Source organism: Haliotis rufescens, unplaced genomic scaffold (assembly GCF_023055435.1).
Source record: "Haliotis rufescens isolate VD_foot unplaced genomic scaffold, xgHalRufe1.0.p SCAF_42, whole genome shotgun sequence".
Lineage (NCBI taxonomy): Eukaryota > Metazoa > Mollusca > Gastropoda > Lepetellida > Haliotidae > Haliotis > Haliotis rufescens.
In genome coordinates this window covers 2,185,001-2,202,275 of record NW_025964135.1, presented here as the reverse complement: position 1 = coordinate 2,202,275, position 17,275 = coordinate 2,185,001, and the positions used below count along the sequence as shown (strand labels likewise).

The following is a 17,275-nucleotide window of genomic DNA, read 5'->3' as shown; positions in this document are numbered from 1 at the left end:
AGCTATATTACATGTCGTATACGTCAGTGATATACAGCTATGTTACATGTCGTATAGGTCAGTTATATACAGCTATATTACATGTCGTATATGTCAGTGATATACAGCTATATTACATGTCGTATACATCAGTGATATACAGCTATATTACATGTCGTATATGTCAGTGATGTACAGCTATGTTACATGTCATATACGTCAGTGATATACTTCAGTTGCTACACATGGAGATGGCTGGTTGATACAAACATGTTGCTAAGCAACGGTGCAGGACACTAATAAGTTCTGGGAGGGACAGACGACGCAGGGCAGCATGCTAGTAGCCAGTGCAGCCACAGAGGGGAAAACTGAAGCTGGACTGACGCTGTAGGGGAGGAAGCGAGCCACGCTAGCAACAACACACACGCAGGGGCTAGAAGGGCGGCCGGCACGTTACCGCTTATGTCAGACGATACTGTCCACTACAACACAGAAAGGTCACACTGGTCGGCAACTCCTTGTGCATGCATGGTTTTACACTGAAGACATGTATAAACCACCTTACCTCTAGACTAGGGACCGACCATTTGACATTTGGGGGGCCTGAGACTTTATCGAAAAAAATAATTTGTAGCAGAAAATGCTTGTAAAAATTAATCATGTTGAATGAAATTGTCTGCTACAAAAAACATATTTCATTTTTTATAAATTTAGGCTCGTAGTTTCAATTTTTTATTTTCCGTCTCCTTTCGCAGCTGTAGCTGAACAAATATTTGTCTCCAAACGGAATCCCAGGCCCCCGACAAGAATATAAAATGGTCGGTCCCTTAGGCATTGTCAGATTTGTTGCTCTGAATAATGGAGCTTGTTTTGTGGACAATAGTCCACAATAACTTTCCATCAGGCATTACCTTGTTGTTCAGTCGAAACTGAAAGTGTGTACATTAAAAAAGATCGGATCACTTCAGTGGGTATTTTTTCACCTTTTGGAATATTTCAAATGCTTGTGTGACATGTTGTGTATGTTAAATGTTGTGTCGTTTATACCAACTCAGGAAATCCTTGCACACAGGTGTTCGTGTGTTATTTGACGCCTAAATATGCAGTATCCTGATATACTACAGTACCACTTTTCATTTTCAAGGTATAGTTTGGTAATGCATATTAAATATGACTATGAAAATTGATGTAAATAAGTCTGTTTTGTACCACTTAATGTGAGGTGTCTGTATAATCTGTGCATGCTTCAATGAAAGTTTTGTATGTTTGTTTGTTGTTTAAAACCGTACTCAGCAATATTCCAGCTATATGACATCGGACTGCAAATAATCCAGTCTAGGTCAGTCAATCCTGTGATTGACATCATGAACATTGATCCGTGTAATTGGGATACAATGACATGCATCAACCAAGTCAGCGAGCCCGCCCACCCGATCCTGTTAGTCGCCTCTTACGATAAGCAGTCGCCTCTTACGATAAGCAGTCGCCTTCAGTGAGTGAGTGAGTGAGTGAGTGAGTGAGTGAGTGAGTGAGTGAGTATGGTTTTACAAACTCTTTCTCAACATTCTAGCTCAAACCTCGGACGTCTCTTATTCATCTGATCATGTCTCACGATAATAGACAACTGACTTCTCTTATTCATCTGATCATGTCTCACGATGATAGACAACTGACGTCTCTTATTCATCTGATCATGTCTCACGATGATAGACAACTGACGTCTCTTATTCATCTGATCATGTCTCACGATGATAGACAACTGACGTCTCTTATTCATCTGATCATGTCTCACGATGATAGACAACTGACGTCTCTTATTCATCTGATCATGTCTCATGATGATAGACAACTGACGTCTCTTATTCATCTGATCATGTCTCACGATGATAGACAACTGACGTCTCTTATTCATCTGATCATGTCTCACGATAATAGACAACTGACGTAACTGGAATATATTTGCTATGTCAACATAAAACAGTTTGAGTACAATACGGTACTGTGATGTGTATTAAAACAATCTTAACAAACATTGACCACTTAGAATCCATTGTGCTTAAATCTACTCCCTCTATACTATGGGGGGCGGTGGGGTAGCCTAGTGGTTAAAGCGTTGGCTCGTTACATCAAAGGCCCGGGTTCGATTCCCCATATGGGTACAACTTGTGAAGCCCATTTTCTGGTGTGCCCCGCTGTGATATTTCTGGAATATTGCTAAAAGCGGCATAAAACCATACTCGCTCACTTTATACTATGGACTTGATCAGTGTGCAAGGCTTGAAGTGAAACCTTGAATCTCTAACCTCATGAGTTTGCTATATTGTACAGCAGGGGAAAAAATTAGAACTAGCCAGCTAGTCCTGACTAGCTCTGTAATGTTGAAGGTATTATAAGGGTTTGTAGAATTTCAAACATTTCAGGGGGTATTGCTACATGTTGACTTTCTTGGTTAATTTTTATCCCCAGTATAAGGTGGGATATACTTATAACATCCCTACCAACCCCACTCCAAACCCCAAATGACATGAACATACAGACATTGACGACAAAACCGTCCCTTTTTGTTATTGAAACAGTTGTGTATTTGTCATTTGGGCCAATACCAACCCATAGGGTCAAAATCAAAATGTGCACCACCAACCCACAGATTCTTGATCCATCTCTGCTCATGGTGCTCTGATATTGGAACTTGAGTTGCCATGACTACAAATACCTCCAAACAGTGTGATGGTAGACAGGACTTGAGTTGACAAGGCTTCACTGTAGCAGAATATTGCTGACAGGGACTCAAGCCGCTGATATTCACGTGTGTGTTGTTTGTTTATTGTGGAATCAAGGCATCACTATTCACATGTGTGTTTGTTTATTTTAGAATGAAGGAGTAGAAATTCAGATGTGTGTTGTTTGTTTATTGTGGAATCAAGGCATCACTATTCACATGTGTGTTTGTTTATTGTGGAATCAAGTTGTTCATATTCACGTGTGTGTTGTTTGTTTATTGTGGAATCAAGGCATCACTATTCACATGTGTGTTTGTTTATTTTAGAATCAAGGAGTTGATATTCACATGTGTGTTGTTTGTTTATTTATAGAATCAAGGAGTTGATATACATATGTGAGTTTGTTTGTTTATTTATAGAATCAAGGAGTTGATATACATACCGTATTCGACGTAATAAGCGCCCCGCTCTAATAAGCGCCCACGGCAACATTTGCTAATATATTGGCTAGTGAACAATCCCAATTAGCACCCCTTCCGATTGATCAATGCTCACAAGACTTATTTATTCGCGTACATTACGCACTCGTGTGTCATATGCACCCTTAATTATGGGCAATTAAATTCTAGAAAAATATTTCTGTCATACATAAACATTTCAGGCTGTCAGCATAAACCACGAAATTTATCTTTCAACTCTGTTTTTTTTCACCAAAATAATATTCTAATAAGAGCCCCCTATTTCTAATTTTGAGAGCGCCCTGAGCGCTTATTACGTCGAATACGGTATGTGAGTTTGTTTGTTTATCATAGAATCAAGGAGTTGATATTCACATGTGAGTTTGTTTGTTTATTTATAAAATCAAGGAGTTGATATACATATGTGAGTTTGTTTGTTTATTTATAGAATCAAGGAGTTGATATACATATGTGAGTTTGTTTGTTTATTTATAGAATCAAGGAGTTGATATACATATGTGAGTTTGTTTGTTTATTTATAAAATCAAGGAGTTGATATACATATGTGAGTTTGTTAGTTTATCATAGAATCAAGGAGTTGATATACATATGTGAGTTTGTTAGTTTATCATAGAATCAAGGAGTTGATATACATATGTGAGTTTGTTAGTTTATCATAGAATCAAGGAGTCGATATTCACGTGTGTGTTGTTTGTTTATTATAGAATCAAGTCGCTGATATTTACATGTGTGTTGTTTGTTTATTATGGAATCAAGCAGTTAATATTAAGAAGTGTGTTGTCTGTTTATCATAGAATCAAGCAGTAGAAATTCAGATGTTTGTTGCTTGTTTATTTATAGAATCAAACAGTCGATATTCACATGCGTCTTGTTTGTTTTTTATAGAATCAAGGAGTTGATATTCACATGTGTCTTGTTTGTTTTTTATAGAATCAAGGAGTTGATATTCACATGTGTCTTGTTTGTTTTTTATAGAATCAAGCAGTCGATATTCACATGTGTCTTGTTTGTTTTTTATAGAATCAAGGAGTTGATATTCACATGTGTCTTGTTTGTTTTTTATAGAATCAAGCAGTCGATATTCACATGTGTGTTGTTTGTTAATCATAGAATCAAGCAGTCGATATTCACATGTGTTTTTTTTTTTGTGTGTGGAATCAGGCAGTAGAAATTCACATGTGTGATGTTTGTTTATTGTGGAATCAAGCAGTCGATATTCAGATATGTCTTGTTTGTTTATTATAGAATGAAGGAGTTGATAATCACATGTGTGTTGTTTGTTTATAAAAGAATCAAGCTGTACAAATTCAGATGTGTGTTTGTTTTTTATAGAATCAAGTAGTTGATAATCACATGTGTGTTTGTTTGTTTATCATAGAAACAAGCAGTCGATAATCACATGTGTGTTTGTTTGTTTATCATAGAAACAAGCAGTCGATATTCACATGTGTGTTTGTTTGTTAATCATAGAAACAAGCAGTCGATATTCACATGTGTGTTTGTTTGTTAATCATAGAAACAAGCAGTCGATAATCACATGTGTGTTTGTTTGTTTATCATAGAAACAAGCAGTAGAAATTCAGGTGTGTTGTATATTTAACTTTTGAAATGCCACAGAAAGAAGCTAGGAGAGTAACGGAGTCACACAACCAGTACATGGGACGCCACGGACTTGCAGCAGACGTACAAACACAGCGACACTCCCAGAGGCAGATGTGCACTACACCAAGATGGGATCCACCATATTTACAAGAGAAAAAAGCAACAGGTACCCTGTACATTTCATACAACTGTCTCTTGTATGTCATGTTCGCACTCCAGGCTGAAACATGAGACAATACGAGAAGGAAGTCATTAAGGCACTGGAGGACAGAGACAGAACTCACGAAGCTGTAGGACGTAAAGAGAGAGAACTCATGCTCTTAAAAGAATTTCTTCATTAAAAGTATCTAAGGCATGAATACACTTAAAGTATGCTTGGCAAAAATGTTTTTTTATAAATAGAACTGGTATTGAATAAGCATGCCTGTCCTTAAGGTAACAATGAAGGATCTTGAAGCCTGATTGATCCATTATTGACTTGTACTGTAGGTCTAGTATTCATTTCTTGTACAACTTGATGTGCACACATGCCTCTGTGCATAAAGCACATTAATATGACCGCTTATGTTGCCTGAATGATGATCGTATTGCAGAGGCGCTCAGAGCTGTTACACTTGAGTCTTGTCGTGTCACAGATTGCCTGGTTTGATCTACAGGGGACCTTTGTTTATACATTACAAATACACGTTCTCCTGTGTTATATATCTCCTGTAAAGCGGCAGGCTATTTCTGTTCATGGGGGGCTTGGTTTGTAAACCGGGAGTCCTAGGAAATTTATTTTCATTTCGACAAATTCCTTTTGTCTGTCAATTCAAATTTTGTTATGAATATAAATTAATAGCAGTTAAAGTAAATGATAACTCGGATTACAATGTCTCAGTTTCTCACAAATATAACGTATATCGCTGTCTATAAAGCGATCCCACCTAAAAGGTGACCCCCCTGTCAAAACCTTCAAAATCGATGCTAATTAATACACCCCGATTTGATTACAATGACTCCGCCCTTAAACCAGAAATGGGTATATGATCAATGAACAGGGACCTCCTTTCAATTAATGACCTATTACACAGCTATTTCAATTAATGACCTATTACACAGCTATTTCAATTAATGACCTATTACACAGCTATTTCAATTAATGACCTATTACACAGCTATTTCAATTAATGACCTATTACACAGCTATTTCAATTAATCACCTATTACACAGCTATTTTAACATTTTACGCATTATCAAGTTGACAAACTAACATCTCAATTGCTATATGTTAATGTCTTAATGGTCCTCGGCTTACAAGGCTACTAGAAGAGTTCGCAAGTCTCAAGGGAAGTTTGAAGCACCCTCAGCAGTATTCCAGCTCTAGCAGCCTTTAAATAATCAGGTTTGGATCAGACAATCCAGTGTTTGATATTATGAGCAACGCCCAATGCCATCGGTGTACAGTGACATGCAACCAACCAAGTCACTTAGCCTCGTCCGTGTAGTCACCTCTTACAACAAGCATAAGTTGCTTGGGACCTATTCTAACTCGGCATCCCTACATGGGCAGGGTGGTGAGGTGAGGTGAAGTGAGGTGAGGTGAGGTGAGGTGAGGTGAGGTGAGGTGAGGTGAGGTGAAATGGGGTTCAACGTCACGTCCAAGATTATTGCACTTATATAGCGACGTGCATGCACATGTGTGTGTGGCTGCTTGTACTGGTCCAGACTGATGCTGATTTATAGTGCTAGCCCACTGAGATACCATGCCACAGTTAACATGTATACCCCACTCAGACACAGTATACTGACTCCGAGCCAACCAGTCCTTGTTTTCGCCCCTTAATGTCGAGCGCCAGACAGGGTAACAACAAGTATCATCTTTAAGCGTCTTATGGTTTCACGCGGCCGGGGATCAAACCCCAGACCTTGGGCTCTCCGGGCGGGCACTCTACCACTAGACCATGGAGGCGGTCTCCATGAGGGGAAGCATCTTTGATCCTAGTCAAACAAAGCATGGCTTCAGAAGTGCATTGGCTTAGTTTGATCCTGGTTATAACTCCCCTATCTACATGTATCGCCTTTGTGACATAATATTGGGGACTTATCTCCCATGTGACGTAATGCTAGGGACTTATCTCCCTTGTGATGTAATGCTAGGGACTTATCTCCCTTGTGAAGTAATGTTGTGGACTGTTCTCCCTTTTGAAGTAATGTTGGGGACTTATCTCCCTTGTGACGTAATGCTAGGGACTTATCTCCCTTGTGATGTAATGCTCGGGACTTATCTCCCTTGTGAAGTAATGTTGGGGACTTATCTCCCTTGTGAGGTAATGTTGGGGACTTATCTCCCTTTTGACGTAATGCTAGGGACTTATCTCCCTTGTGACGTAATGCTAGGGACTTATCTCCCTTGTGAAGTAATGTTGGGGACTTATCTCCCTTGTGAGGTAATGTTGGGGACTTATCTCCCTTGTGACGTAATGTTGGGGACTTATCTCCCTTGTGAGGTAATGTTGGGAACCTATCTCCCTTGTGACGTAATGTTGGGAACTTATCTCCCTTGTGACGTAATGTTGGGGACTTATCTCCCTTGTGACGTAATGTTGGGGACTTATCTCCCTTGTGACGTAATGCTAGGGACTTATCTCCCTTGTGAAGTAATGTTGCAAGCTCCTTCCCAGCGTGTGACACCTTCGTTACACTCTGGGTAACACCAGTGCGGGCCTGGCCATTACAAGAATCTTGAAATTTACCCTCTAACCCCAAATGTAGTCACTTCATACTTTTGTTTATGTGTTTGGGAATGCCATCATACTTCGTTTTGAAAAGGTTTACGACTGACCATGTTTTCCAAATGAATTTACTTTGTTGTTTGTATAATCAAATTGGTTCAAGATTGCAGACTAACGGAAAATCAACCAACTTCTCCCTTACATTCTTAATTTATCAATTACATGATAGTTTTAATGAAATAGAAATTTAAATTGACAAACAAAAACAGTAATTTAGCAGGGATAAGTGTATTCAGCGTCAGGACAGTCATCACTTGTTTGTAAACATAATGGTCAATCGGCTGCAAGTTCAAATCCAAGCATGGTTGTGGGGAGTTTTGACTGGTGGCAGCGATAGTATAGAGAGCTCCGCGAACAGGATATCGCTGTGAGGAGCTTGGTAATGTTTGGGACTTATCTCCCTTGTGACATAATGTTGGGTAATTGTCTCCCTTGTGACGTAATGTTGGGTAATTGTCTCCCTTGTTAAGTAATGTTGGGTGATTATCTCCCTTGTTAAGTAATGTTAGAAAATTATATTCCTTGTGAAGTAAAGTTGGGTAATTATCTCCCTTGTGACGTAATGTTGTGTAATTGTCTCCCTTGTTAAGTAATGTTGGGTGATTATCTCCCTTGTTAAGTAATGTTGGGTAATTATCTCCCTTGTTAAGTAATGTTAGGAAATTATATTCCTTGCGAGTGAGTGAGTATGGTTTTACGCCATTTTAGCAATATTCCAGCAATATCACGGCGGGGGACACCAGAAATGGGCTTCACACATTGTACCCATGTCGGGAATCGAACCCGAGTCTTCGGCGTGACGAGCGAAGGCTTAAACCACTAGGCTACCCGACAGCCCCTATTCCTTGTGAAGTAATGTTGGGTAATTATCTCCCTTGTGACGTAATGTTGGGTAATTGTCTCCCTTGTGACGTAATGTTTGGTAATTGTCTCCCTTGTTAAGTAATGTTGGGTGATTATCTCCCTTGTTAAGTAATGTTAGAAAATTATATTCCTTGGGAAGTAATGTTGGGTATTTATCTCCCTTGTGACGTAATGTTGGGTAATTATCTCCCTTGTTAACTAATGTTAGGAAATTGTATTCCTTGTGAAGTAATGTTGGGTAATTGTCTCCCTTGTTAAGTAATGTTGGGTGATTATCTCCCTTCAGAAGTAAAGTTGCAAGTTCCTCGTAGCGATGTCCCGTTTGCAAAGCTCTATATACTATCGCAGACACCAGTCACAGCACCCGACTGTGATAGGTGGCTACAACCATGCTTGGCGTTGAACTCGCAGCCGACCATATTCAATTCTAGTGGGCATAATATGGCTTCGAATATGGCTATGGCTATTTGCCCTGTGTAAGCTCCGAGATGAATTGACTAAATCTAAAGATCTAGAATTAGCATGGATAATATACAATCTGGATTAGATGGATATCCTTGCATTTCAAACCAAGGAGCCTGTTCCACGGACAAGCTTGTTTCTCATGCAACAACACTTGTGCTTCCTGCCTTAAACCAGCCACAAGGGCCTGTTACAAGGGTAATGTAAATGCTCTGTTACCACGACAACGTACACCGCTGCGACCCTGGCGGTGACCTTGGAAGGGGTTTGTTATTTAGTACAGTGTCCAAACGCTCTTGAATTTCCAACGTGATTTTAGGAACAAACTGGCAAGGGTAAAAAATGGAAAAGTGATTAAACAAACCTGATGTTGAGTAGTAAGCCAAATAATGACTTGCCTGTTGGCAGTGTTAGTGTGTAGGAGTGACGGCTATGTTTGGGAGACAGAGGGAATGTTATTAATTCGATTCCTACATACCAATATCTTGAAACCTGGTGACTTTTTCAGCATGATGAAAAAAATATTTTTCATCATAGACGTAAACAGAAATATAGCATATGTTAAATCAGAAATTTTTGACAACAGAGATTTGGGACAGGGTAGTCGTAGGGGGCATTAATAATACTGTGAAGATTTTTCCTTATTGAAAGACTCAATAATAATAATAATAATAATAATAATAATGATAATAATGATAATAATAATAATAATAATAGCCTAACCAGCCTTACTGTGCCAGGATCACCCAAGCCCTCTTTGATGCATTTTTTATTTTAATCTGTACATGATAATAATAATAGGCTATTAAAATTGCGCATGTTTCTACACCCCTCGGGGGCATGCTCAAAGCGCTAGCATTACCCCGGTCACTGGGTCAATGTGCACTCAAGAATCATTCTCAACTCCCTGGGACAACAGTGCAGTACCAGAAAGACACAGTCAGATACAAATTTACAGTAAATGAAAATGGCTATTTGTAAATACCGGAACATGGGACGAGACAAACAATGCTTTCTGCAAAGGAAGTCACAAGGTTTCAAACTATTTCAGTCCATGAAACTTAAATGTTACTAAACTCCTCACTTGTTAACAGTAAGCTTGAAGGTATGCCATTATTTAGATGAACTACGGTAACAGGTGTGAGGAACAGCACATGAGAAATAACTTCATGAGGACATGAATCACAGCAACCACACTTCAAACAAATGCAAAATACACTTGAAATGCCAGAACCAGGGAACCGTCCATCACCAGGAGTCTAGATACCGAAACGGTTGGGAATCCAGAAATCCCAATTCCAAAGCTTGTAGTTGGTGTAGTTTCAAAAAAGAAAGAAGTCACGCCCAATTTCTATAGAAACTAATACCAAAAATATCTAAAAATAAGTTTAATTACAAAAAGGTGAAAAGAAATATGTAAAAGGATTTCTGGAAAAAATTGCGATTTTTTTCGTTCTTACCCTAAATGCCATAAAAAATGTGCAAAATAGCCTGCACCTATGAAAAGTGTTTTTCACACTTTCTTAACAGATTGTCGATTAACTGTCAATGAATTACTTCCCTGGTTCTATAAAATTCAACTAGTAAAACTCTACATGTCATTAACAGTGACTGACAGGCTGGCAATTTGTGCAGTTTCAAATAAGCAAGAACTCATGTAGTCCACGTGATCAGCTTAGCAGTGTCATCAGCTTGTGAACAGCAAAGAAAGTACATGCAGTGAATCACACACAGCGAGAGTGGGCGCCCCACCAGGCAAAGGGAGGTAACTCTTACCTGCAGGGCCTGGATGTCCTCGTACAGCTGATCAACATTGGAAGCTCCAAGGAGGACACAGTGAACATTCTCACTCTTAACACACCACGCTGGAGACGAGAAAACAGGCATTGGGTTGGATCAGCGGACAGGTCAAATAGCAAAACAGATTACGTAATTTGAAATAATTTTCTGCTCCCAAACTGGTCAATGTGGAGGTAAAAGTTGAGGTCAATGTGGAGGTCAATGTGGAGGTCAATGTGGAAGTCAAAGTTGAGGTCAATGTTGAGGTCAAAGTTGAGGTCAATGTTGAGGTCAAAGTTGAGGTCAAAGTTGAGGTCAATTTTGAGGTCAGAGTAATTATGGTTGAAGTGAATTGAGGACATAACTAAGGGATCTGATCATAAGATGAAAGATTGTGATATTGCCGGAATATTGCTAAAAGCGGCGTACAATAATACTTACTCACTCACTCACTCACTCATAATCCCATTTATTCTCTGTTTACATTGTTTATATGTTTCCTGCAGCAGTCAGCAAATTTCCAAAGATATCAGGGCGGCCTGTAAATATTCAAACCATATCAGGGCGACCTGTAAATATTCAAACCATATCAGAAACCCATGTTTGTCGTAAGAGGCGATGAACAGGATCGGGTGGTCAGGCTTGCTGACTTGGTTGATGCATGTCATCATATCCCAATTGTGTGGATCGATGCTTATGATATCAATCACTTAATTGTCTGGTCCAGACTCTATTATTTACAGACCACCATCAAATAGCTGGCTTATTGCTAAGTGTGGCGTGACCCAACCAACAAGACAACCCATGATCTACAGCCCAGTCTAGATGTTGTAATGAACGTGGAACATAATCGTGTGAATTTACAAACTTTACAAGTTTTGAACTTGCTGGGACTGCAGATTGAAGTGCTTCAAGCCCCCCTTTAAGATTAGGTCTAGGACTGCAGGTTGAAGTGCTCCAAGTCCCCCTTTAAGACTAGGTCCAGGACTGCAAGTTGAAGTGCTCCAAGCCCCCCTTTAAGATTAGGTCTAGGACTGCAGGTTGAAGTGCTCCAAGTCCCCCTTTAAGACTAGGTCCAGGACTTCAAGTTGAAGTGCTCCAAGACCCCCTTTAAGATTAGGTCTAGGACTGCAGGTTGAAGTGCTCCAAGTCCCCCTTTAAGACTAGGTCTAGGACTGCAAGTTGAAGTGCTCCAAGCCCCCCTTTAAGACTAGGTCTAGGACTGCAAGTTGAAGTGCTCCAAGCCCCACTTTAAGACTAGGTCCAGGACTGCAAGTTGAAGTGCTCCAAGCCCCCCTTTAAGATTAGGTCTAGGACTGCAGGTTGAAGTGCTCCAAGTCCCCCTTTAAGACTAGGTCTAGGACTGCAAGTTGAAGTGCTCCAAGCCCCACTTTAAGACTAGGTCCAGGACTACAAGTTGAAATGCTCCAAGCCCCCCTTTAAACCTATTTCTATTCCCACCTATGGCGAGCTGTGCTATAGAACAGCCTAGTCTAGACTTGCTGGGATTGCAAGTCGAAGTGCACCAAGCCCCCCCCCCTTTAAGCTTGTCTAGGACTGCTGGTATTCCCACCTATGGCGAGCTGTGCTATAGAACAGCCTAGTCTGTCAGCAATCACCGCCACCTCTCTCAATTTGGCCTGCTGTCGTCGTCCATCTTCGCTTAGCACTTTATCCTTCAACCAGCTGTAGCCCTGAAAGCATCAGTAATTCACAGAATAAGATGCATTGTTCAAAGATGAAGACGTAAATAATGAAAACTCAGACATGAAGTGAAGGTTCTCCTCAAATCTCATTACAATGAACATTTTATATCTTGGCAATTTTTGTTAGGTTTTGCAGTTATTGCTTCAGGACATGAAAGTACTTTCTCTGAAAGAAGGAACTGATTATTTTTTATTCAATACACATTTCATTCAGGACAGCATATTGGAGGCAACATATTTTGTTCAGTATTTTCTATAACAAATTATTTTTTCAAAAACCAATATTTGAAGCCTTCAAGATAGTAAATGGTTGTTACCTTGAGGGCAGCCCTGGAGTAGATGGGAACACCGTCATCGTACTTCCCCGTGAGGATCCCACTGGCAAGAGGGGACCACGTGACTGTCCCGATACCTGGAACAAGCAGTGAGTCACTATCGTAGTATCAACAGTGTCATAGTATCAACAGCGTCACAGTATCAACAGTGTCATGGTATCAACAGTGTCATGGTATTAACAGTGTCGTAGTATCAACAATGTCGTAGTATCAACAGTGTCATAGTATCAACAGTGTCATAGTATCAACAGTGTCATGGTATCAACAGTGTCACAGTATCAACAGTGTCATAGTATCAACAGTGTCATGGTATTAACAGTGTCGTATTATTAACAGTGTCGTATTATCAACAGTGTTGTAGTATCAACAGTGTCATGGTATCAACAGTGTCATAGTATCAACAGTGTCATTATATCAACAGTGTCACAGTATCAACAGTGTCATAGTATTAACAGTGTCATGGTATCAACAATGTCATGGTATCAACAGTGTCACAGTATCAACAGTGTCACAGTATCAACAGTGTCATGGTATCAACAGTGTCATGGTATCAACAGTGTCACAGATTCAACAGTGTCATGGTATCAACAGTGTCATGGTATCAACAGTGTCACAGTATCAACAGTGTCACAGTATCAAAAGTGCCATAGTATCAACAGTGTCACAGTATCAACAGTGTCATAGTATCCACAGTGTCATGGTATCAACAGTGTCATGGTATCAACAGTGTCATGGTATCAACAGTGTCATAGTATCAAAAGTGTCACAGTATCAATAGTGTCACAGTATCAACAGTGTCATGGTATCAACAGTGTCTTGGTATCAACAGTGTCAAGGTATCAACAGTGTCATGGTATCAACAGTGTCACAGTATCAACAGTGTCACAGTATCACAGTATCAACAGTGTCATAGTTCAACAGTGTCACAGTATCAACAGTGTCATAGTTCAACAGTGTCACAGTATCAACAGTGTCATGGTATCAACAGTGTCATAGGATCAACAGTGTCATGGTATCAACAGTGTCATAGGATCAACAGTGTCATAGTATTAACAGTGTCATAGGATCAACAGTGTCATGGTATTAACAGTATCAGTCATGTTCATGCTACAAAATAAAACACCAACAAAATATATGTTCATCACAATATCATAGTGAGTTAGTGAGTTGGGGTTATTGCCACTTCAGACAGTATTCTAGTTATATCACAGCGTGTCCGCTTAATGTGTGAGGAAAGCCCGAAGTGATGCAGGACTCAGATGTTCACCACTTCTGTGACATCCAAGAGCACGGTATGGTGCTGACAAACCTAGAAACATAATCGGTATGAACTGGGATTTGAACCCAGAACAAAGGTTTCTGGTGTGTCCAAGTGATGCAAATCCTAGGTGACAGTAGACCCTTCCAATTAACAGTAGACCCAACCAATTACCATTAGATCCTCCCAGTTAACATTAGACCAAACCAGTTAACAATAGACCCTTCGAATGAACAGTAGACCCAACCAGTTAACATTAGATCCTCCCAGTTAACATTAGACCCTTCCAATTAACAGTAGACCCTCCCAATTAACAGTAGACCCAACCAGTTAACATTAGACCCTCTCAATTAACAGTAGACCAAACCAGTTAACAATAGACCCTTCGAATTAACAGTAGACCCAACCAGTTAACAATAGACCATCCCAGTTAACATTAGACCCTCCTAGTTAACAATAGACCCTCCCAGTTAACATTAGATCCTCCCAGTTAACATTAGACTCTCTAAGTTGTTGTTAGACTCTCCGAGGCCACACAAGTGCCGGAAGCCCGCTGTAGACCCACCTATTTTATGGTATAGTTCTGGCATCTGTATTTCCACCTTCTCCCGCTGGAACAGATGGTACTCTGCCTGCTCCGCTACCGGAGGAATCAGGTTGAACTGCCTCGCCACTGAGTACGCCTCCTACAATCACAGAACACACATACAACGCTAGCGTGTTGGTCAGAGAGACATCCAAACACAGTGCCATCAACATAGGGTTGGTCGACAGTACATTTTCAGGTGGGATAAAATGTCTTGGGGCTAGTAGAGTCATGATTTGATGAAATCAGAGGCAAGATAAAGCTGATAACTGTTTTCCTGTGCACATGAAAGCTTCTACGTGCATGTTATTGATTGAAGTGTCATAAAATATCTTACTGGGCTCCATGCAAGACACCATTCCATTTAATAACTTTAGACACGGAGAAACTGTTGAATGTCATCGGTATGCCAACAATACTAATATCAACTATCTTACGTTGTTACCATCCAATCCACAGTTTAATCAGCGTGAACAAGCCTTGATACTTGGGGCTATTCTCATCGGCTTGTACTAGCATTGCTATTGGGGCTATTCTCATCGGCTTGTACTAGCATTGCTACTGGGGGCTATTCTCATCGGCTTGTACTAGCATTGCTACTGGGGGCTATTCTCATCGGCTTGTACTAGCATTGCTACTGGGGGCTATTCTCATCGGCTTGTACTAGCATTGCTACTGGGGGCTATTCTCATCGGCTTGTACTAGCATTGATACTGGGGGCTATTCTCATCGGCTTGTACTGGCATTGATACTGGGGGCTATTCTCATTGGCTTGTACTAGCATTGATACTGGGGGCTATTCTCATCGGCTTGTACTAGCATTGATACTGGGGGCTATTCTCATCGGCTTGTACTAGCATTGCTACTGGGGCTATTCTCATCGGCTTGTACTAGCATTGCTTCTGGGGGCTATTCTCATCAGCTTGTACTAGCATTGATACTAGGGCTATTCTCATCGGCTTGTACTAGCATTGATACTGGGGGCTATTCTCATCGGCTTGTACTAGCATTGCTACTTGGGGCTATTCTTACCGGCTTGTACTAGCATTGCTACTGGGGGCTATTCTCATCGGCTTGTACTAGCATTGATACTGGGGGCTATTCTTACCGGCTTGTACTAGCATTGCTATTGGGGCTATTCTCATCGGCTTGTACTAGCATTAATACTGGGGGCTATTCTCATCGGCTTGTACTAGCATTGCTATTGGGGCTATTCTCATCGGCTTGTACTAGCATTGCTACTGGGGCTATTCTCATCGGCTTGTACTAGCATTGATACTGGGGGCTATTCTCATCAGGAAGACAAAAGGGACAAAGACATGAGGGTACGGTACTTTTAATACTGGAAGATTTAATTTCTTAAGTTATGACCTGGAACCACCTACCATGATCTCCATGGGGCTCCAGCGGGATGTCCCCCAGTACATGGCCCAGCCGTGGTTGATGACATGGGTGAAAGCACGCACCACCTCTGTAACATCAAGAGGGATATAGTCAAGAGGGAGTGAGTGAGTTGGGTTTTTAACGCCACTTTTAGCAATATTCCAGCAATATCACAGCAAGGGACACCAGAAATTGGCTTCACACATTGTATCCATGGGGAATCAAACCCAGACCTTCAGTGTGAACGCTTTAACCACTAGGCTACCCCTAGTCAAGACCTTGCTTCCGGCTACGCCTGACACAGCTTCACCCAATTCAGACAAAAGTGACTGTTACAGAGCATCATCCACTTACATAAGGGGAGTGGGGACTTTCCTAAAGGAAAGAATATTTTGTCTGGTCACTGCTCCTTAATATGCAGTTGTTTCTCCGACAGAAGCTGCCAAACAAGTAGCAAAACCCAAGGGAATATTACTTTTTTCCAATTTTTGGATTTTCCATATTGATATTTTCTTAAAATGATTTCATTGTGTTTCACAGGTATGTATGTCTGTATATATGTATGTATGAATCATAATGTTTTGTCATTTCAAATATTGCATCTGTTCCCTAATGGAATGTTTTCTGCAATGAATATTATCCCATGCTATCCTATCTTGAAGTTACAGTAAACTACGGTTATAACAAAGTCAATTGGACCACCAATTTTAGTTCGTAATATCCGTTGTTCGTTGTACGCATTTCGACCATCAGATATCTTTTATCAAGTCATGTGACATCATGTTACTCGATAACTTATAAACAAGTGTGCACTGTACATGTACAGAATATATCCACTTCAATCACTGTGTTACTATTGTTAATTGAGGGTGTAGTGTCAGGACAAGGTGTCAGTACTTAAGAATACATCAATTACCTTCAATATTTATTGACGCTTTTACCAGCCGCGCTTTGCCGCAGTAGTTTTGATGGTCAGACTGGTGACAAGTGAGGAGCTCAGCTCAGGGATTAACAGTTCGTTATATAAACGGGACCACAAGATGAGTTCACCACATCGAACCGCATTACAAACCACCCTCAATCTAAACAAGGCTCTAACTCTAGAAGCAATACTAAACCCACAAAATAAACTAGAAAACTTCAAGGCCTTAGGCGTAATCTTAATAAAAACGGAACTAATAAAACGCATCTAAAAACACAATAACCTACCAAATCAAAATCACATAAACAAACAAACATCCACCATACCCAGCTCCCTTAGTTCTCCTCCCCAATCCCATCGGCATCTATTCCAAATCTCAAAATTCCCAAATTCTATATAAGCAACCCCTAAAACCCCCCTCTTGG

The 17,275-nt window shown here is 40.4% G+C and overlaps 1 protein-coding gene across 15 annotated transcripts in view; it reads right to left on the bottom strand.

Moving 5' to 3' along the window:
* The window catches only part of LOC124122862 (voltage-gated potassium channel subunit beta-2-like), a 193,597-nt gene that overhangs the window by 28,336 nt on the left and 147,986 nt on the right, over window positions 1-17,275 (bottom strand). For 12 of the 15 annotated variants that reach the window (XR_007218185.1, XR_007218186.1, XM_048382927.1 and 9 more), the window contains 5 exons: window positions 15,931-16,016; window positions 14,525-14,645; window positions 12,684-12,778; window positions 12,234-12,354; window positions 10,658-10,746 (listed from right to left, as the gene is read on the bottom strand). Coding sequence is in view for 11 of the 15 variants with exons in the window: in XM_048382927.1 (XP_048238884.1) it covers window positions 10,658-10,746; window positions 12,234-12,354; window positions 12,684-12,778; window positions 14,525-14,645; window positions 15,931-16,016 (512 nt within the window). In the remaining 4 variants the exon portion in view is untranslated. Of the gene's footprint in view, window positions 1-4,950; window positions 5,001-9,100; window positions 9,208-10,657; window positions 10,747-12,233; window positions 12,355-12,683; window positions 12,779-14,524; window positions 14,646-15,930; window positions 16,017-17,275 lie in introns of all 15 variants that reach the window. The other 3 variants (XR_007218187.1, XM_048382935.1, XR_007218184.1) reach the window with 2 other exon arrangements.